At 41.3% G+C, this 22826-nt stretch overlaps 1 protein-coding gene across 4 annotated transcripts in view; it reads right to left on the bottom strand.

Moving 5' to 3' along the window:
* Positions 1-22826, bottom strand: part of CCDC9B (coiled-coil domain containing 9B) — a 124139-nt gene that overhangs the window by 87100 nt on the left and 14213 nt on the right. For all 4 annotated transcript variants that reach the window (XR_016307898.1, XM_089659778.1, XM_089659777.1 and 1 more), the window contains 5 exons: positions 21373-21483; positions 18479-18583; positions 9534-9650; positions 8705-8848; positions 7083-7226 (listed from right to left, as the gene is read on the bottom strand). Coding sequence is in view for 3 of the 4 variants with exons in the window: in XM_089659778.1 (XP_089515904.1) it covers positions 7083-7226; positions 8705-8848; positions 9534-9650; positions 18479-18583; positions 21373-21483 (621 nt within the window). In the remaining variant the exon portion in view is untranslated. The remainder of the gene's footprint in view (positions 1-7082; positions 7227-8704; positions 8849-9533; positions 9651-18478; positions 18584-21372; positions 21484-22826) is intronic.

Raw genomic sequence — 22826 nt, 5'->3', positions numbered from 1 at the left:
AAGCTATCGGACGGCTTTGCAGCCACCTGATCGCTTCCACATCTCCCTAGTGCTCGCACCTGTCATGCTTTCCGACTCCGTGCGCCCATTAGTATGCTTCGGACTGGCATGATGGGAGCAGCTGAGGGAAGGGAGTCGAGTGGACATCCGTCTACTTTCACCTTTCATCCTCCCTTTCTTTTCCCTGACCTTGAAGTGTTGTTTCAAGGTCACTTCTGTCATAAAACCCTGTCAGTCAGCAAGTTTTTAAAAAGTGGGTTTATTAACACTTCAAAGTGGTATTAAACCCAAAACCAAACATATATATTGCAGCTTACCATGCTTTAGGATTTGGTGATTGCGTTATTTTTATAGTCTTTTTCCATCTGTTTTTACCTGGTGATCTGGCCAGTAACACACCTCCTGTATTAGCAAGCCCCCACTCTGGATGAATAAGCACACGAGGAATATTTGGACAGCAGTATATCGATCTGGGAACAGGGCAGTATTAGATAGACTAGCAGATTAAAGACAGCCACAATAGCGCTGGGAGGGTGAGGGAATCGGGCGATTTTTTTATTCCTCCACGCAGGGTGAAAGAAAAGAAAATGTAATCATCTATGGGCTGCTTTGGTTACACTAACAAACCGAAGCCAAAAACTCAAGCTCACACTTTATAAGCAGTTACAGCAAGCATTTGTCTTTGCCTTGGGGTTTAATACAGCTTTAACTGACACCAGAAGTGACAATATGCTTGTCACTTTCAGCTTCAATACTTGCAAAGGAGATTGGGTAAATAAAGTTTTTCAATATCTTGCCTTCACTGTTGGGCCAGTTTACAGAGGTCCAGGGCTCCCCAGAGGAATGCAAGAGCTCAGGAACCAGTGTGAGCGGTGCTAGCTCTCACTATTATAGAAGTGATTTCAAGGCTGCAAAGCCACCTGGATCACATTTGCTAAAAAGTCGATCATCAACTGAAAAAAAAATGATGGCTGCAGTCATAAGCCTTTTTTAAAACAGCCCAGGACATTTTAAAACAGTCTAAGGACAGCAAGTAGTTAAAGCATATGTCAGGGCAAATTTTTTTTTTAGAATGTTCAGTACATCTCTGCAATACATGCACATTTTCCTGTGTTTTATTCCTTTAAAGTGGTAGTAAACAGTGGAAAAAAAAAATCAAAAATGGTCTGCAAAATAACAGCATGCATCTTCAGAAACCTTTTTATTGACCACAAGGTAGTGGAAGTTGGTGTCTGAAGAGTCATATGACTGTGTGGATCAAGATTCCATTTATCACTTGGAACTGCTACTGTTACTCTTTTACTTTGGTACTGTTATTAACTGCACAGAATTTAAGTTACAATTTGAGACTGTTATTGTCATTCTTACACTTTGTGACTGTTATGGTTATTTGTGCACTTTGGGTGTGTCATTCTTGTTTGTACACTTTTTTGGATTCACATATTACGATTTTCATTACTTTGATTGATCATTCAAATTAGCGCCTCACTTTTGAGTTATATTTGTTACACAATCTGTATTAAATGGTGTGCCAGCTGCTTTGAAGGCTCTTTGAACATGATTTTTTACGTTCGATTATAGCTCGTGCTCTTTTGTTGCTGTCTATACCTCACATATGTGGTGCGATCACTGTTTACATATGCATGTAGAACATTTATGTGATTGTGTATGGGGTGGGACGGGGGGCTTATTTATTTTAACTTTTTTTTTTTGTTTAAACACTGTACCATTTTTCTTTTTTTTGGATCAAATTTACTGCTATCAAATAGGATGAACAATCCTTGTGATATCACCCGTGACAGGTTCTCTTTTTGGAGAGTCTATTAGACCCCATCTCTCTCCTCTGGCCTCCAATGCATCTGACCAAACCAAGATCAGTTTGATCAGATACTTGCGCAAGCTGGTAATGGCTTGTAAACAACAACATGAAACCAAAAGTGACAAAATTATATCACAAAAGAGGGTTGGGAACTTCCATTCCCTCCTTTGTTACTAGGAAATACATCCGAAGCGACATTACCAGGCTCCACAATTGGACAGCAGAGCTCGGTAAAGGCAGTGGTGAGAGCCTTCCTCCTGTAGAAATGATGGAGCAGCTTTATAGAGAATAAGCTGCTGAAAATGCTGATACTGGGATGATGTAGCTGCAGCAGCTGCAGGCCCATAGTAAGGCTATGGGGGATGTCACTTCCAGGGTGTTGTCTGTTCTCTCCTACACACAGCATCCGCCGATGGAGACCGGACCAGATTGACTTCAGAAAAGGAATGCATAACTATTTATTTTTACAAGCCTAGATAGATTAGGTTTAGAATGTGGTGGCCAGTAGGAATAGAGTTAGTCAGGATTTGGCTGAACTTCCACTTTAGATCAACTAATTTAATTTGAAATGAGACCTACAATTTGAATGGAATCTCAGACTTCTCAAATAGGCTTCATTAGATGTATGATTTTTCCCAAATACAAACCACATTCACATTTAGAAATTTGCTTGTTTGGGATAAGAAAAAAAATGAATCCCGCTCTTAGAATTTTCTTATCACTACAGCTGAAAACGATTGTTGATTCGACCCATCTAACCAGTAGAAAATTGAATGAACGTCCAGAAAACGGAAGATTCCAAAGGAAATCCTACTGGTGTATGGCCAGCATTAGTCCAACGATCTCGTCACAGGAGTTCACAACACTGTAACTTCCAGCATTCACAGGATAAAGAGGTGTTTATTGAGCTTTAGCACAGGCTGTGCTTAGGATTAGCAGACAAGTCAGCAAGCATTATTTGTGCCAGCTTGCAATTCAGTGTGCTAACTACTGCAAAGCCTCTTGTTCATCGCTATTGTGTGAGACTCTTGCCAACTGACATAGCATTCTTTTTGTCTAATGCTTCTGACCATAAAAGGAGACAGTTCAGCTCTAACTTTTACTCTGTAATTTGACATTCATCATGAGAAAATAGAACAGGCAAAAATAAAGAGAACAGAGAGCACACCACACTTGTGCTTCTTAAATTTCAGTGGCCCATTCAAAATTAGAATGTGTTTTAGGCAGCCTTCTACCTCAGTAGTGAGATATCTATTTTGAATTCCCAGGTCTGCACACCTACCCTAGTAATTATCAGGAATTCCTTCTACATGGAGAATACACCAGGAGTGGGATCACCTATTTAGTTGCAAGTGGTGTAAGACTCCAACGCGTGGATAGGTCACAGAAGGCAGCTGAAGTCTTCAAAAGATGTATAAGGCAAGTCAATTATAGAGCTGCTTGAATAACTGAAATTCACTTTTGGGTGGATTAACCCTTTAAGTGATTCACATGACCACAAAGCAGTGTATAAAATACAACAGCGGTTTCAGCATCTATAAGGATATCCTGCATGAGCAATCTCTGAGGATGAACATCTGTTGCTGTTAGGCCAAGAATGATTGATGCATCAAGTTATACATTTTGAAACTCAAGATTTTTCCTTCTGGCCCAAGGAATCATCTACATATCCATATCCAGCCAAATAGTCTGATAATACAACTCCAAGATTCATCCTTAGTAATTAACATGAACCACCAAAGCCTATCCGTCCCTTTAGGTTTTCTATCATCTTCAAGATGAATGGAAATGTGTTTGCCTAAATATTACTGTAAAGATATTTTTTCTAAGCAATATAATACACCGTAACGCTGACTACATAAAACAGTTTTGATGCCACTCTTAAAAGGACTGGACGCCATTTGCACTTCACATGTGACAGGTTCAATATGACACTGTAAACTGGAATATTACCCTGTGAATAAGTAGAAGATTTTCAATTCGCTAAGCACTGTGTATCAAGCAACTAGCATTGTTTCATAAAATCCTGCTATTATTTTATCATCTGTTAATTTCAGTGCTGCTGCTCTCCACCAGCTTCTTCAGCCACTTCCTGTCTATATACACATCATTGCCTAGGACCAGATTCCTTTTAATGACAATGGTAAGCCATACCTCTACAATGTGCAGTCATTTATGGCTGCTTGTACTCTCCAATGGGATGCATTTTACAGGTTAGAAAAAACCAGTACAATTAAAAGACAGTAGTCGCCCCATAACAGGGGCCTGAACATAGACTTACCTTCATGCGGGATTAAATGTGTTTTTTATGTTTGTTTGTTTTTTTTTTTAATTGAAAGTGGTATAATTGAAAATACATTTTTTTAAATCATATTAACTAAAGCTTATATTAGATTTTAGTGATTGGCTTCTTTAACCATTTCCCCCCGGAAGGTTTTACCCCTTCATGACCAGACAATTTTTTTTGCTATGCGCTACTTTAACTGGCAATTTATTTTGTTGGTATTTGATCAACACTGGGTTTTTTTATATTATAAATGAACTCAGAGAAATTGATTTTACAGTGAGTGACAAAAACACGTTCATTGATGGATACAGCTCTTCTGAATCTTGACCATAGGGATGTTCCAAAGCAGTGCCTCAAGGGGTGGGCAAACCAAAAAAACAACTGGAAAAACCAGGCAAACATGCCAACTGCCCAAACAACCCCTAAAAAGGGGTAGAGACAAGGAGCCATATGCGGCAGGCTGAAAAACCTTACAGACAAGCCAAGTATCCAAAAAGACCAACATTGGAAATGGGTGTAAAAGTGAGCGCAGACCACTAGGTAGAAGTCTCACAAACCAGGTAGCAGTTTCACAAACCTGAGATACAGGTGCCAGATGGCAAAAAAACCAAACACAAAACACAGGAGGCAGGAGCATACTGCAACGGGGAAGGGCGTAGCCCGCCCCTTAACATTTCCCGCCGAAACAGTCATCTGCCAGACCCAACAGGATTTTGTGGGAAAAGAGGCCACCAAGCCTTCTGTTGGGCCATCCGCAAGCATCAAAAGGGAAAGTGACCTCCGGCAGGAGGACACGGTGGATAGGCACACACAAACCACCTGGACCACATCCAAGAAGTGCAATTCAACCCCCTCAGGATGTGATGGCAGTGGACACAAGGAAAGCAGGACAATGCTCTCAGATAGGAAGTCCAACACCACCGTCGGTAGAAAGAAGCACCAATGAAGAACCACCCTATCCATCTGTACAACCAAATAGGGAGGAATTACAAGAGACGAAACCAGCGCAGACATCCACCTCACAAATGAACCAATTTCAAGTCTCATGGTGGTAACATGGAACATACGGGCGGTGCCAGATGGCTAATTCCTTGAAGAAAAGTGTGGAAGTGCGCAGCCAAGGATGCTGAAACAAGACAGCGAGAGCAGAAACCCTGGTTGCATAAAAGGTACTCGAGGCAGAAATTCATTTAGTGCCTCATATTAAAGAAAGGCTGCTACCAAGCAGGGTCATGAAAGGACACCCAGGGCCGTTCACCAGGCAATGTAAGCGCTCTAGGCAAAATGAGGCATCCTTCAAGAGACATACCTGCAAGTCATCAACATTGTGGGGAACAGCCCTGTGGTCCACAAAAACTGACTTGGAAAAGCCATGACCCCAAAGCCAGAGACGGTAATGCAGGAAGGGAAACCGAACCCTGGGACAGGCCACAACAATACCAGTGCATTTGTTGCATCCACCATGGGTTTTGCACATACACCACAATCGTGGCACCTCCCAGGTGAGGAAGAACGCTAGAAGATTCACGTCTGGGGTTCCCAGCAAAAGCGGAGCCAACCTGGTGGATGACATGGGCCACTGCAGCAGCATCATCACATTGAATCCTAACCAGGAGCCCCCGGAGAAGATTTATCCAATGCTCCAGAGAGAACCCAGATGCTCACAGCTCCAGGGCCTTAATCTCAAACTCAGGACTCCTCCCACATGCACACACACACCAAACCAAAAGGGGACGGCCACTGTATCTTGGGCCCCTGAGGTATCCTCCCCTGTTAATGTACCCAGCAATCAATTCAACACCAAGAGAAGCGGGGGTTAATACCCGCTCCACATGGCCCTCACAGCTTTCGGTCCAATAAACAGCCTGGGAAGGGGGGGAAGGTGGTCGCTACATAGCAGTGTCCCAATGCACCCCCTCTGAACTAGTTTGGGGGGCTGCCATCTATCCAGAAAACGGATATGGCTCCCAGACGGGAAGGGGGAGGGGGGGGGTGGCAGGGAAAACAGAACACAGACACACAGATCATCAACCCTCCCCCCTGGACATGGGAGCTTAAAAGACAGGTGTAAGGTAAACAGGGAAAAAACCCACACCAATTCACCCCAGGATGTATAGGGGGAAAGAGGGGAGAAACAGACCCTGGGAGGGGAGAAGGAGAACCCTAAAGGGACCGGCAAATCAGGGGAGTACCCACATCCCATAAGCACCTGGAAAGAGGCATCTACTTACCGATTCACAGAGGTTGCGGGTAACACTCTCAAGACAGATCCACCTCGCCACCAAAGTGGAGGGTTGTTGGCCTATGTAACACTGTCGCATGGACTCTGGCACCCTCCCACTCAAATGTGTCCCCACAAGGTACTTAACTCACTGGCCGTCCCGGTCAAGGATAGGGCATGTCGCGGCAGACTCAGCGTTTAGCTAAAGGTCTGTGTGCGCTTGCTGGTCAGACTGGGGTGACCACTGGATCTATATCATCCAGCCCATCGCCCAGTTCAGCTGTTGATTGATGATCTCCACAGGTAAAAAAAACAGGAAAAAAAGGAGAAAAAAAAAAAAAAGACTATGGAACCAGAGGTACCAGCAGGGAGCTAGGTCACTACTTCTGAACACTAGGCAGAAAAAACTGGATTGCCTATAGCAGAGAGGGGTTTTTATGCCAGCTAAGACTGCCCATAAAAGTGCTGAGTTCTTTCCTGCCTGGTGTCCTACTCCTGTAGGTGGCAATATAACCCTATGGTCAAGATTCAGAACAGCTGTGTCCATCAAAGAACGAAAGAGAAATCAAAATTCTTCATAAATTGAGGCCAAAATGTAAGAAAGGCCAACTGACTGGTTGCAGGGCACAAACTGAAATTCATAACTGGATAAGATCCAAAAACCAATAGTTATTTGCAAAGCATACATTTGTATCCTCTCTGCAGTCATCTTTGCCAGCAAACAGTATATTCGGTAAAAAATATAAAATACCTACCTGTTCCATGGCAATAGCAATCTGCCTACGATGCCCCCTGCCATAAGAAAACAGATGATCCACTTCTTCCATTGTTAACTTAGGCACATTACTGATCCCCAAATAACAGTCTTGGTCATTCTTCTTACTGGCTACTTTCTTGCCCTAGAGAAAAGACATCCATTGAAGTATTCATGTAACTGTGTGAAAAGTTATTGCCCAGATCCAGCCAAAACATTGTTTGGAAAACACTGTTCAATGATAGTTTTGAAAATTGTCATTGAACAGTATTTTTCTGTAAATGAACTACACTCGAAATCAATCTCTCAAGCTGATCACTTTTGGGTTCATCTTTATAATCCTGTTTTGTAAGTAACAGTGGGCCATGTGTACTATAGTGAAATCCTCACTAAAGTGGAGCCAAATTTGAGCTTTCAGAGAACAGGGGTATAAAAACCAACCAAGTGAGAAGCTCTAAATCCATTTTTTTTTCAACTCATGGATTTGTACCATTATTGCGAGCAGACACAGGCCAGTGATGGGCTTATAAGTCATGACACTGATGCCTGTGGGAACTATGTGCTGGCCACAGAGCAGTTGGCAAGGACACTACTAGGGAATCTATAAAGCTAGGCTGTACAGGTTAATATAGCTTTAGATGAAGAGCACCCCCTAAACTCAGTGTTAGGTCTTCATTTTTACAATCTAAGGGAGTGATAGTTTGATTCCTTTTCTCCAAGTCCATGGAGCTTGGTGTTTAAATATTCTTTTGTTGGATAACCACATTAAAAAAAATTAGCAAATCCATCACGTGTTCAGTTTTGACATACTGACAGATCTGTGTAAGGAGGAAAACAAGAGGGCGCCACTAAGTGCAGTATTTAAAACAATTTTAATAAATCATCAGTATTGCATTCACATGGTTCCAAAAGCTAAAACGCTTGTAAGCATAATAAAATTCAGCATTAGGATCAGGACCACTCCCAAGATGGCACATCAGCAGTGGTGTAGAGGGCTGAAACCAGGCAGGACCGGAGGACAAGCTGCACTTCACTAGGAGACACCAATTACCGGGATAGTCATAGGACATGGAGCTGGAAGTAATGTCAGAAAAAACTGTGGACCACTCGACTGGAAGTGGCAACAGAGAAGGGTATTTGACTAAGGAGCCGATTGGTGCTCTGAAACACGTTACCAAGGTTAAGAATCCACCCTCCTCTGACACCAATTCAGGTAATCAGAATCTCCCAGTGAAGTGTGGCTTGTCCACAGGTCCTGCCTGGTTCCAGCCCTCTACACCGCTGCTGATGTGCTATCTTGGAGTGGTCCTGATCCTAATCTAGCAGTTTCCCTATAGTTCTGCTTTACAATACAAGCATTATTAACTCGTAACCAGGCAAAAAACTGCTATGTGTCCTGGTGATAAATGTAAACTGCAAGTTTGTTATTGAAAGGTATTGGTGTATAAATACAGCAACCATAGGTTGCCCAGGCATGGGTCCGGCTCAGTTCTAAAGGCTGTTCAGGACTTCCAAATGTTTTAAGAATACCAAAAATCACTTTTTCTATTTTTTTAAATATTTGACCACAAAAAAAACAAAAAACAAAAAGATGTTTTGTGCACAACCATAAGAAATACATACTTGTTCCATGGCAATTGCAATCTGCATACGACGTCCTCTACCAAAGGTAAATAGATGGTCCACTTCTTCCACAGTCAAATTAGGTGCTTTGTTTGTTACTAGTATACAGTCTTGGTCAATCTTTTTAGTGACTACTTTCTTGCCCTGCAAAAGAGAAAACCATCGCAGATACTAATAGTGTACAAACATCACAGTAGTGCCAAAAACAAGCTATCAATTACTAGGAAGGGGCTTAAGAAGAAAGTAATGGGGACATTAACTTAGTTTAAATCACAAAGACAGACAGAATTTCTGTTAGGTATGTAGAGATCGCATATACTGTACTAAGAAAAGAGAAAAGTTGATTTCCTTTAAATTGTCCACTTCAATATCCAATGTTGTCCTGGCTTGTCACATACACCACCTGGAGCCTACCAATACTGGAATCTGCATTCCACTTCCTTCTCCTGTTCTGCAATGCTGCCAAGTATCACTCCAATCACATACAAGACAACAGGTCAATACACAGTCACATATCAGTTCATTCCAATTAAGGATTCCAAAGAACATCTGTAATTGCTATGCAAAAGTAAACATGTGATGCTATATTATAGTGGCATTAGCAAGGCTAGGACCCAAAAACAACAAAATCCAACCCTGTAGAAAGGGATAACATGTCTAGCTTTTTCTGTTTTCTACCCTGGGCTCTTAGAGGGTTGAAGGAGAAAAACTAAACATGCTTTCAAAAACACAATAGAGGCACAAATAACCTTACCACATCATATATATCATGCAACATTTAGAAAGAAAAGCAATATGCATCTATTAGCAATACAATAAAAAAGCTAACCTCAACGTTACTGTCCACTGTAACGGCAAGCTGCATTTCTTTTCCTACATGCAGAGTTAAGCTTTGCTCATCTTTGCTGTCAGAGATATTCCAGTTCTCACTTACAACTCTTTTGTCCTACAAAAGCAAGAAAACAAAAAAGTTAGGTCAATAAATCTGTCTTCCATTTTGAAAACATGGTAAATATTCATGATGGATCGGAGTGACATGGAGCATTTATTTTTGGTGTGATTTAAGCTAAGAATTAGTGAGGAATCAATACTGCTTAGAAAAATTCCCAATCTAGCTGGTGAACAAAGGCTTTTACTGAATGCACTATTTTCTTGACCACAAGGGTGTTCCCCCTTCTTCTTACTTTGTGATCTCTTGAGATGCCCCCCTTTGAAAGTTTCCACTTGCAACAAATTCTTCACGTTCTCCGCTCTTTACAGAAAACAAGCCCTCACCTCACAGTGTGTTCAATGTTTGAAAACAGATGTTTTTGGGAGACTCAACAGCGGGTTTGCATATCAATGTTGTACAAACTACTCTGGCATCTAAGCTTTCCTATCAAATGACGGAGAATATACAAATCCCAAGCAATACAGAAAGCAGATCATAAAAGATTTTTTCAGCATCAGAACTATTTTGAGAAAGGGGAAAGTACTGGCCGCCTACTGGCAGTCATATCTAGGTCCCAATTAGACCCTATTCAGGGGCAGACTAACCATTTGGAAACTCGGGCACTGCCCGAGGGCCTGGGGTCAGTAGGGGGCCTCATGAAATGCCCCGGTACCTTTTTCATAGGCTTTTTTGAGTTTGGGCAAGGACACAGGGGCCTCATGATCCCCTATTGCCCGGGGGCCCCATGAGTTGTCACTCTGTCCCTGACCCTATGGTCGTTATTTCAGTGGTTAATGCTCAGGAGGAGACCATTACAGATACAGCGGGTATTTGAATTGCTTCAAAGACATTTACTAGGATCTCTAGAATATTAAACTTGAAGCCCATTCTGTGCCAGTGGCTACATGCTTACATGGCCTCTCTATCCCTAAACTGACCGTAGAGGAGAGGCGTAAATTGCCTCTTAGAGGCAAAATTAAAGGTGCCATCCTTTTTGAAGTGAGTTTCATGTATAAATATAACCTCTGCCCCCGAGGATCAATTGGCATCATAGGTAGACCTCAACTATGAGAGACAAAATGAGAAAAAAAAATCCAGACAATCACAATGGCTGATTTGGAAAGAATTTATTTGCAAATTATGGTGGAAAATAAGTATTTGGTCAATATCAAAAGTTCATCTCAATACTTTGTTATATATCCTTTGTTGGCAATGACAGAGGTCAAACGTTTCCTGTAAGTCTTCACAAGGTTGGCACACACTGTTGCTGGTATGTTGGCCCATTCCTCCATGCAGATCTCCTCTAAAGCAGTGATGTTTTGGGGCTGTCGCTGGGCAACACGGACTTTCAACTCCCTCCAATGGTTTTCTATGGGGTTGAGATCTGGAGACTGGCTAGGCCACTCCAGGACCTTGAAATGCTTCTTACGAAGCCACTCCTTCGTTGCTCGGGCGGTATGTTTGGGATCATTTCCATGTTGGAAGACCCAGCCATGTTTCATCTTCAATGCCCTTGCTGATGGAAGGAGGTTTGCACTCAAAATCTCACGATACATGGCCCCATTCATTCTGTCCTGTACATGGATCAGTCGCCCTGGTCCCTTTGCGGAGAAACATCCCCAAAGCATGATGTTGCCATCCCCATGCTTCACAGTAAGTATGGTGTTCTTTGGATGCAACTCAGCATTCTCTCTCCTCCAAACACGACGAGCTGTGTTTCTACCAAACAGTTCTATTTTGGTTTCATCTGACCATATGACATTCTCCCAATCCTCTTCTGGATCATCCAAATGCTCTCTAGCAAACTTCAGACGGGCCCGGACATGTACTGGCTTAAGCAGGGGGACACGTCTGGCACTGCAGGATCTGAGTCCCTGGCGGCGTAGTGTGTTACTGATGGTAGCCTTTGTTACGTTGGTCCCAGCTCTCTGCAGGTCATTCACTAGGTCCCCCCGTGTGGTCCTGGGATTTTTGCTCACCGTTCTTGTGATCATTTTGACCCCACGGGCTGAGATCTTGCGTGGAGCCCCAGATCGAGGGAGATTATCAGTGGTCTTGTATGTCTTCCATTTTCTAATTATTGCTCCCACAGTTGATTTGTTCACACCAAGCTGCTTGCCTATTGCAGATTCAGTCTTCCCAGCCTGGTGCAGGTCTACAATTTTGTTTCTGGTGTCCTTCGACAGCTCTTTGATCTTCACCATAGTGGAGTTTGGAGTGTGACTGTTTGAGGTTGTGGACAGGTGTCTTTTATACTGATAACAAGTTCAAACAGGTGCCATTGATACAGGTAATGAGTTCAGGACAGAGGAGGCTCTTAAAGAAGAAGGTACAGGTCTGTGAGAGCCAGAAATCTTGCTTGTTTGTAGGTGACCAAATACTTATTTTCCACCATAATTTGTAAATAAATTCTTTCCAAATCAGCCAATGTGATTGTCTGGATTTTTTTTCTCATTTTGTCTCTCATAGTTGAGGTCTACCTATGATGCCAATTACAGGCCTCTCTCATCTTTTTAAGTGGGAAACTTGCACAATTGGTGGCTGACTAATTACTTTTTTGCCCCACTGTATGCATGTAATCCACTGTTACTTTTGAACTTATATGCTCCCAACCTTGGTCAACTAGTGAAAAACAAAATTGTAACTAATGCTTTGTCCTGTGCCCTGCCTGCATTTTTACTGTTCTTTCTGCCTGGAAACTGAGAAACGTCCATGGCGTACAAAAAGCGTCCCTTTAGGTCAAAAGCGGTTTTAGACCAGCTAGAGAACAGCGATAGTAAATTAGAACCACTTGCAGAATTGAGTGATGGGAAATTTGTCATCCGACACTGAAAACGATTTTGCGACTTTGCTCAATGATGTGCAAACTTTGCGCTCAATTTTAAATTTCAGTGTTTTTGGTTTGATTATTGAATTAAATGTATTAATATATTATTTTTTATGATTTTTTATTAAATTATAATTTATGATTTCATGTTTCAAATTGTAACATACTGGGGATGTTTACTAGACTCTTGTTTGGACAGATTTCAGTGAGTTATTCCTAAAAATGACAGCCCTACAATAAAAAAAATACATATTTCCATGCAAAAATATGCACCGCTTTGAGCACAGAAATATGGACATAATCAGACCGCTAGGGAGGTTAATTGCAATGCCTTATAGCAAGCTCCTATAGCAAGCTGCAAAGTATAGTATATCAAGGTAACTATAGCAAGGTAAAAAAAACTTCTGCCTTTAGGCTCCATTCACACTTGTGCAACTTCATAATCGTGTGACTTTACAGAGCGAATTGATGCAACTTTAAAGTGACTATGGATGAGTGTGACTTTGAGCAAAGAGAATTGTTTCTGCTGTACAAAGTCGCACACAAGTCGCATGTGCAACATTCATGTGCGACTTTGGAGGGTTTACATTGAAGTCTATGGCCCTCAAGTTGCATGAAATTCAGACCAAAGTAGTGCAGGAACTATTTTGAAGTCGCACAGATATAAATGGTTCCCATTGGGAAACATGGGGAGGGCGAGTTGTCATGCGACTTGGGACCAGAAAATCACATGACAAGTCACATAATGTGAATGGAGTCTTAGAATCACTTAATGCCTTCTGTCAAGAGCTACATGCCCCATGAGGCATTGCTCCTCACACATTCACAGGCACTTACTGACATGTATGAACAGTGTACTGAGCTGTATGTGTGCTGCACTGTTTACTGACATGTATGAACAGTGTACTGAGCTATATGTGTGCTGCACTGTGTATACTGACATTTATGAACAGTGTACTGAGCTGTATGTGTGCTGCACTGTGTATACTGACATTTATGAACAGTGTACTGAGCTGTATGTGTGCTGCACTGTGTATACTGACATTTATGAACAGTGTACTGAGCTGTATGTGTGCTGCACTGTGTATACTGACATTTATGAACAGTGTACTGAGCTGTATGTGTGCTGCACGGTCTATACTGACATGTATGAACAGTGTACTGAGCTGTATGTGTGCTGCACGGTGTATACTTACATGTATGAACAGTGTACTGAGCTGTATGTGTGCTGCACTGTGTATACTGACATTTATGAACAGTGTACTGAGCTGTATGTGTGCTGCACTGTGTATACTGACATTTATGAACGGTGTACTGAGCTGTATGTGTGCTGCGCTGTGTATACTGACATGTATGAACGGTGTACTGAGCTGTATGTGTGCTGCACGGTCTATACTGACATTTATGAACGGTGTACTGAGCTGTATGTGTGCTGCACGGTGTATACTCACATTTATGAACGGTGTACTGAGCTGTATGTGTGCTGCACGGTGTATACTTACATGTATGAACAGTGTACTGAGCTGTATGTGTGCTGCACTGTGTATACTGACATTTATGAACAGTGTACTGAGCTGTATGTGTGCTGCACTGTGTATACTGACATTTATGAACGGTGTACTGAGCTGTATGTGTGCTGCACTGTGTATACTGACATTTATGAACGGTGTACTGAGCTGTATGTGTGCTGCGCTGTGTATACTGACATTTATGAACGGTGTACTGAGCTGTATGTGTGCTGCACGGTGTATACTCACATTTATGAACGGTGTACTGAGCTGTATGTGTGCTGCACTGTGTATACTTACATGTAAGAACAGTGTACTGAGCTGTATGTGTGCTGCACGGTCTATACTGACATGTATGAACAGTGTACTGAGCTGTATGTGTGCTGCACTGTCTATACTGACATGTATGAACAGTGTACTGAGCTGTATGTGTGCTGCACTGTGTATACTGACATGTATGAACAGTGTACTGAGCTGTATGTGTGCTGCACTGTCTATACTGACATGTATGAACAGTGCACTGAGCTGTATGTGTGCTGCACAGTATTTCCTGATATGTAAACAAATGCATTCTGTATGCAGGCCAACTAATCAATTATGCAAATAGTTGACAACTGTTTTCATAATCAATGATGTCGATTAGTTGTTTCAGCTCTACTTACGACCCTCTAGACATTATTGATTATCTACATAGGCTTATCGCGGCTGATCTCCGCTTTCTAGTGGAGATTAGAGTTACATTTATGGTTTAATCCGCTCTGTGACTTACGCTTAGCCCTATGGCTTATGTTTTGGGATCTTATTATACAGTATTTATAAAGCGCCAATAGTTCGCTCAGCGCTGTACATTACAAATCAACATTCTCAGCGATTGCAGTTGCCGTCTGTATCCTACTGTAATGCATGTTCCTATACTATTATGTATCACTTGATTCTCAATGGTAAACCTAATAAAACCGATTGAAACAGAAAAAGTCCCAATCTTCTTGCACTTACTTTGGCCAGCTGTAATACCTGGAAATTGCAAAAAAAACACACCTTCCCATTGAGGGCTGGTTCACACCAATGTGTTTTTTTTAGGGCTTTTTGAAGATACATACAGCAGTCCAATTAACATGGTTTCCTATGGGACACGTTCACATCTATGATTTTTTGAGCTCCTGATTTTTGGAAAGGGTCAGGGACTTAAATGCAAAATGTTGCATTTTTGGTTAATAGACTTCAATGGAAAATGCTGCAGAAACTTCACTTTTATGCGTTTGGCACGTATTTGATCCCTGGTGTGAACCAGGCCTGAGATGCATTGAAAACGCACAAAAACTACACACGTGTTGCGTTTTTGATGCGTTTTTAATCTGCCCAGCAACAAGTTGCCCCCCCAAGAAAAGCAAACGCAAACCGCATAAAAAAATGAGTCCAATACATGCGTGCAAAAATGCTAAACAGTGCGAAAAGCAGTGCAAAAAAATGGACAAAATGCAAACTGCATTGGTGTGAACCAGACCTGATATGCATTGAAAACCCATCAAAAACGCACACATGTTGTGTTTTGATGTGGTTTTTTTTAGTCACATGACCATGAAAATGCACCCTAAACATGGTAAAATCATAGCAAAAACCCAGGTAAAGATCACAGCAAAATTGCAGGTAAAATCACAGCAAAATAGTGGGCAAAATCATGAGTAAAACTGCAGAAAAATCGAGTGTTCTTGTTGGCCATCATTACCATTTTTTCCCTATTGGTAAAATGCCGATAACACTATTTTCAGCCGATACATTTCGGCCGCTGGTATATCGGCGCAAAAAGTACCTGGAGAAACTGCATTATTCACTTCATGGCCTTTGAATTTGTAACATTTTCTACATACAGCCAGGTTATAGGTACACAAGTGGGTTCAGCCCCCAGTAAACGTGCAGGAGCAGGTACGGATATTCAGTGTCACCACTGATCGCCAGAGCTTCCTCAGAGATGCAGATTCTAGGCAGTGTTTGGCCTTCAGCAGAAATGCCTGCCTGAAAAAATACCAGTGAATCTATGATTAAAACAAAATAAAGGGGACAAAGGCCTACTGTCTTGGTTTACTGGATAAATACAAATACAATACAATACTCACAAAAGCCAAGATGTAAAAGCGTTGTGCAAAACCCAGGAGCCAGAAGTGGTAACACTCAGGATTCTCATGGTGACAAACTAATGCCGATGCGTTTCGAGGGACATGCCCCCCTCTTCAGAGCACAGTGCATTTGTATGTATCCAATAAATGAACATGGTACTACACTAGGCCTTTGTGCCCTTTGTTTTGTCTGTGTCTTTCAATATTCCCCCATCTCGTGGCAGCAGTGGCGGAAAGTTCTTGGCCTGATGATATCTTCTCATATTACATATTCAGCTTCTCAAGTACCCCTGAGCGCTACGTATCAAAGTGTGAATTTACTTGTGACTCTGTGGTGTGCCCAAGTCATAGCTCCCAAAGTGTCTCCCACAACAATAATACATACGGATTGGAAAAATGGGAAATATCAAGACAAAATGCAAAAAGGACAGAACAAAAGAATGTGTAATGGTCAGAGTACCTACCTAACAGCAGCACGTTTTTCTAGGGCAGGTTAAGAACATTGGAGACAGAAGACTTTTCTGTAATAACTCTCGGTTCTCTCTCTTTCCTATTTATATAGCTCCCAGACCTAACAATTCATACCAGTCTGCTTCAGTTAAAAGCGCACTGTATTATCCACTATAAACATTATTATGCTCAGACCTCCAAAGACATTCAAAACAACTGTATGAGTGCATACAGTATATTCACCAACGTCTGACATCTTATAGCTTTTATGAGCTCCAGCTCCAAGATCTGATTGCCAGAGTCCCTCTAAAGTAAATATGGAGTCTGACTCCAGAATCTCATTCCTGCTTCAAGGGCTGTAACATAAAACTGAGGAGCATTTATAAGTCATTAGTGGTAAAAAGACTATGGTACAGAGGTCTAATCATGCAGTACTTGAGAGGTATAGTATATGAAGTTGGTGGATATTTCAACAGAAAGACATCTAGCCCAAAATGTAAAGTAACACTTTATTATAAAAGTAACTTTTTTTGAAAACAAAACCATAAAGGGTCCATACGCACAGGGTTTAAAATAAAATGGCAGTTTGTTTGGCAAAAAAAAAGCATAATTGGCAAAAGTGTTTTTGTACAAGCGTTTAGTGATTTGTTTTCTGCCAGAACACTGCTTGCAAAAATGCAAGACAGAAGGGTTTTCTGCTTTCAAACACTGAGCTTAAAGCGGAGTTCCAGTCGTTTTTGTGTTAAATAAAAGTCAGCAGCTACACAAACTGTAGCTGCTGACTTTTAATAAACACACTTACCTGTCCCAGGCTCCAGTGATGTGCTCACCCGCACCGTCCCTTCTCTCCAAGGCATCGGCATCTCAACTGTGGGCACCAGGCTGTGACAGCTTGCAGCTTCAAAGCTGGGTGCCCACTGCGCATGCACGAGTTGTGCTGCGCATCCTGATTGGTCCGGCAGTCTTCTGGGACCTGTGAAAGTTCCCAGGAGACTGTGGGAGGATGGAGGAGGCTGAACTTCCGGCTCACTTCGCTGCGGCTCACTTCGCTAGAAGTGGGAGCAGGTACCTGTCAAAACCAGGTACCCGCTCTCCCCTTCCCCCAAAAAGGTGCCAAATATGGCAGTGGAGGGGGGAGGAGGCAAACAAGCGGAGCTTACACTTTAGTGTAGAACTCTGCTTTAAAGTGATTCTAAAGACTTCTTTTTTTTTTTCTTTAAACAAACATATTTATACTTATCTGCAGTGGTTTTGCACAAAGCAGCCTAGACCCTCCTCTCCTTGGGTCCCCTGCTGGCACTCCTGGCCCCTTCATCCTGTCGGGTGTCCCCACAGCAAATAGATTGCTATGGGGGCACCCGCTGCTCCGTGTGTCCATTCACACATTGAGCTGCAGCTCGGCCCCGCCCCCTCTCTCTTCTCATTGGCTCACTGGCTGCAATTGGAAGCAGTGGAAACCAATGGCTCCTGCTGCTTTCTCAGCCAATGAGGAGAGGGAGTCCCGGGATAGTCGAGACTCCAGTGCACATCACTGGATCAAGAGGGGGCTTAGGTGAGTATTAGGGGGTGCTGTGGGGATGCTGCACAGAGAAGGCTTTTTACCTTCATGCATAGAATGCATGAAGGTAAAAAAACCTTCAGCCTTTAGAACCACTTAAAATATGCCTCTAAACATCCCAATGTGTATGGAGAGATAGGTTAATATTAGATGCTTCTACAGACAGAAAGCCAAACTCCTCCAGAAGCAGCGATATTTTAAGCCAGTGTGCATGGACCCTAAAAATCTGCGGTAAACATATACTGTCTAATATAATACTTTCTTTATTACATTTTTGGAAGATTATGACTTTTAAATTCTATAGAATACAGTCTTTCATTCACTACAATTTGCTGCGTTATACTGCTCTCCAGGTAATCTGATAGCAAGAAGTGAATTAGTCTTACATTAGGTGCCTTTGTGATCGTGATTGTGAGGTTGTCTTGCTTAGCCCGGCGACAAGTAATTGCCTTGCCTTGTTTCTCAGCGTTCCGTTTGTCTTCTTCAATTTCCTGTCAAGAAAATCTTGTTATCTAGACATGCACTATACTACTGGAAAATGCAGTTACACATCATCCAGATGGATGCCAGCAAATACATTTACTCCAAAATCATAAATCAGGTGAATATTCCCTGTTTAGTATTTGTTTTTAAAATAAAAACTAAGAAGCCAAACTGTTGATGTATTATATGTTTCAAAGTGCACATCAAGTCTTTAGCCAGGAGCGCCACGCATGCACACAAGTCCCACACAGTGGATGTGCTGCTCTCATCTATTCTCAAGGCATGCAGGGAGTGTACTGGAGGGAGGAGAGTCAGTAATGTCACGACCCCGCCTCCTGAGCTCTGGCCCTTGGACACGGCCATGGACAGGAGACATTCACAGGGCTGTGACAGGGACGGGGACAAAGTGAGGTACAGATAATGTGATTTTAATTTTTACAAATTTTTTAAAAAAAAGTGCATTTATTTTATTATTAATGAGGATGGGATTTACAACCGCTTTAAAGATGATACAACAGAAGCAAATTTGTTAGCCAACAGAGCAGATAAAACGTCTGACTCCTATATTTATCCCTTACCCACAGTTGGTTAGTGGAACTAGTTAACTCATCTACAAACATGTCAAAATGTTTGGTGGTATAAGTGGGCACTATTGTAAAAATTATGGAGCAGTTATTTGTACACAAAATGCATCTAGTTAACCACTTAAGCTCTGGAAGCTTTTGCTCCCTTTATGAGAAGGCCAATTTTTTTGCTATTGCGCCACTTTAACTGGCAATTGCATGGTTATGCAACGCCGTACCTATATGAAATGTATCTCTTTTTTTTCACACAAATAGAGCTTTCTTTTGGTGGTATTTGATCACCACTGGGTTTTTTATTTTTTATTATATAAACGAAAAAAGACAAAAAAAGTGAAAAATATACATTTTTTTACTTTCTGCTATAAGGCATATCCAACAAAAAAATAAAAATCAAATTTCATCATAAATTCAGGCCAAAATGTATTCTGTTACATGTCTTTGGTTAAAAAACAAAATCCCAGTTTGTACAGTCAGGTCCATAAATATTGGGACATCGACACAATTCTAACATTTTTGGCTCTATACACCACCACAATGGATTTGAAATTAAATGAACAAGATGTGTTTTAACTGCAGACTGTCAGCTTTAATTTGAGGGTATTTACACCCAAATCAGGTGAACGGTGTAGGAATTACAACAGTTTGCATATGTGCCTCCCACTTGTTAAGGGACCAAACGTAATGGGACAATTGGCTTTTCAGCTGTTTCATGGCCAGGTGTGTGTTATTCCCTCATTCCCTCAAATTAAAGCTGACAGTCTGCAGTTAAAGCACATTGTTTGTTTCATTTCAAATCCATTGTGGTGGTGTATAGAGCCAAAAATGTGAGAATTGTGTCCATGTCCCAATATTTATGGACCTGACTGTATATATTGATTGGTTTGTGTGAAAGCTATAGCATTAATTTTTTTTGTATACTAGTAATAGCAGTGATTAGCAACTGTAATGTGTGGCGGGAAATCTCACACTAACCAAACGCTGGGTAGGAACTGACATCTCCAATGACACTAGTACAGTGATCAGTGATAATACTATACACTGTCACTGTACTAATGACACTGGCTGGGAAGAGGCAATCAAAGGGTTAACTGTGTGCCTGACAAAGTGTGATGTGTACTGCTTTTACTAAGTGATGTGCTTGTTTTTCCTCCCTGCTTTGCAGAGCCCTTAAACACAGGCCAACATGTGCTGTAACAGATGACAGCACAGATGGGGTGGCCCCCCTACCAGGAAATGCCGAATCACATACATATACGTGCTCTGGCGCAGAGAGACCGTCTTGTTGCAGTAAATGTGTATGCAGCGGCTGGCAACTGGTTAAAGCTGACTACCATGCAAATCACAAACACCTTTCAGCTTCCCCTTAGCAAAAGATGTCATCGTAGGTCTGAAATCTTTTTCTCCTTTTCGGCAGCCAATAGAGGGAGCATGTCTGGGCATCCTATATGTCTTCCAGAGCATACAGGCAACCAGCCAATTTACAGAATGAGAAAGGACACCTGCTGCAGACTGAAAGGTGAAGCAGAGTTTGGTCAAGATGGTTGGTGCTGTGGATGGAGATAGAGTAAATCAGACAACCACTCACCCTTGGGGCCCACCTCCTACAGTACATGCAGTGCTGACTTGTGAAATTGGTAGTGAGGTGACCAGTCACCCTGCTCCTCAGAAGCAGGCAGTGGCAACTGGTCTTTTTGAAAGTAAGAGTGTCCTTTCTGGCATCAGGGTGACTTAGGATGAAGATTGCACAGCACTGGTACGGAAAAGAACAGCAGCAAGCATGAAATGCTGCAAGGTGTGCACTATTCTGCTTGAGTGTTAGGTTTTCTTTGTGCCTGGAGTTCAGCTTTAAGAAAAACATTTTCTAGAGTCTGATTTTATCAAATAGAATAAGAAATTCTAATGTAGAGTCAGCTGTATCCAGAATAAAAGGCCTGCTTGTCAAATACTGGACACTGGAAGCAACATTCTGATTGCGTCTATTGTAATGGAGTTGGCCTGGCTGGTTGCTTTATAGAGCAAAGCACCACACAGTATTAGGATAACTGCCCACAATTGCTGTAATTATTGTGGCAGCAAGATGCTGTCATTTACCAAATACAGTATGTTGACAGGAAACACATGACATACCTGTTTTTATGCCATATAACTAATGATTATTGGATTCCTAAAAATATAAGACTCCAGAAATACTTTTCACAGATTTGATAACTTACTTCATATCGGCGGACAAGGGCTTCGTTCTTCTTTTTTAAAGCTTTTATCTTTTTATCCAATTCAGCATCCTTCAGCTCTTTTTTTCTGAATTCACCATCTGATACTGCAACCTGATAAAAAAAAAGAAATATGGTAATACATAAACAGCAGCTAAACAGACAAGTACTAAGGCTGGCTTCACACATAAGATCATGGCAAGTCATCAAAACAACTATGTTGGCATAGAAAAGAAAAAATAAGATCCACAGCATGTACTGGTGAGCATGCGACACATCCGTAAGTATGTAGAATCCTGAAGATTATTCTTCAAGAGAACAAAGATCTAAGTCTGAAGGCAGGTGCCAAAATGGTTAACTATATTTTGTTACTACTTCCTTGTGGTGTGCCTCCTCTGGGAGGAGTCACTTCCTGTTTTGAGGGGAGTGATAAATACAGGAGATCCAGCTTTGTGGTCTGGAAGTCGAGTGTGACCATACACCGTGAGATGTGATCTTTTTTAAAAATATATATTTTTTAAATATATTCTTCAGATCTTCTTTAACATATAAAAAAGTATTTAACATATTTTTACATATATTTGTAAATGCATTCCAAAAATCCAAAAATGTAGAATTGTATTTTTAAAAATATTTTTCATATATATTGTAATAAAAACACATTTCAACATGCAGTGTATATATATATATATATATATATATATATATATATATATATATATATATATATATATATATATATATGTTCAATATGGCCAAAATTGTAGCATTTCAAATATATTTTTCTTCCATATGGGAAAGCAGGAAGTAAGACTATATACAGTATGTGATGAGCAAATGTGGACTTCTAACACATATATACAAAATTATAAACTACACATTCAACACACTGACAAAGTTTGTAAAATCTTTTCACAACCTTTCCAAAACCTCAGTGGGCTTGGCCTGGATGTTTACGAGTGACATATAATTCTGACTATACCTTTTACATATGTTAAGCACAGAAGTGTAAAAGAGAAGTCGGGAGCTAAAAAAAGAGGTATGCTGATCTGTATGTGTGCACTGATGTTAGAACTAGCATGAACTAACTTACATGACATAATACCTTAGAAAAAGTATTGTGGCTTTGTTTTCTCTTCTTCATTGCTAGGTGCAGTGTACATGGACATTCACAGTATTCAGTCAAATCGAGCTCTATGCCTAGTACACGCGATGAGAAAATCAGACGAAATATACTGCTTTCGGAGTGATCGTTTGATAATCTGATCGTTATTACACAGCTTTTGAGAGCTGATCATGACAGTTCAATCAAAATTATCAGAAGGAACAAGCACAATTTTTTTGTATGATATCAGAATGACTATTTGTTTAATCAGTACAGTAATCGTTCATAACATTAAAAAAATAAAAATAAAAATTGGGTGAGCAAGACAGTGCATGTGTGCAAACGAAAGAAT

Source organism: Staurois parvus, unplaced genomic scaffold, assembly GCF_062004578.1.
Source record: "Staurois parvus isolate SC_StPar_1 unplaced genomic scaffold, SC_StPar_1.0 ptg001188l, whole genome shotgun sequence".
In the NCBI taxonomy this organism is placed as follows: Eukaryota; Metazoa; Chordata; class Amphibia; order Anura; family Ranidae; genus Staurois; species Staurois parvus.
The sequence above is the reverse complement of the archived record's forward strand: the minus strand, read 5'-3'. Positions and strand labels throughout refer to the sequence as shown.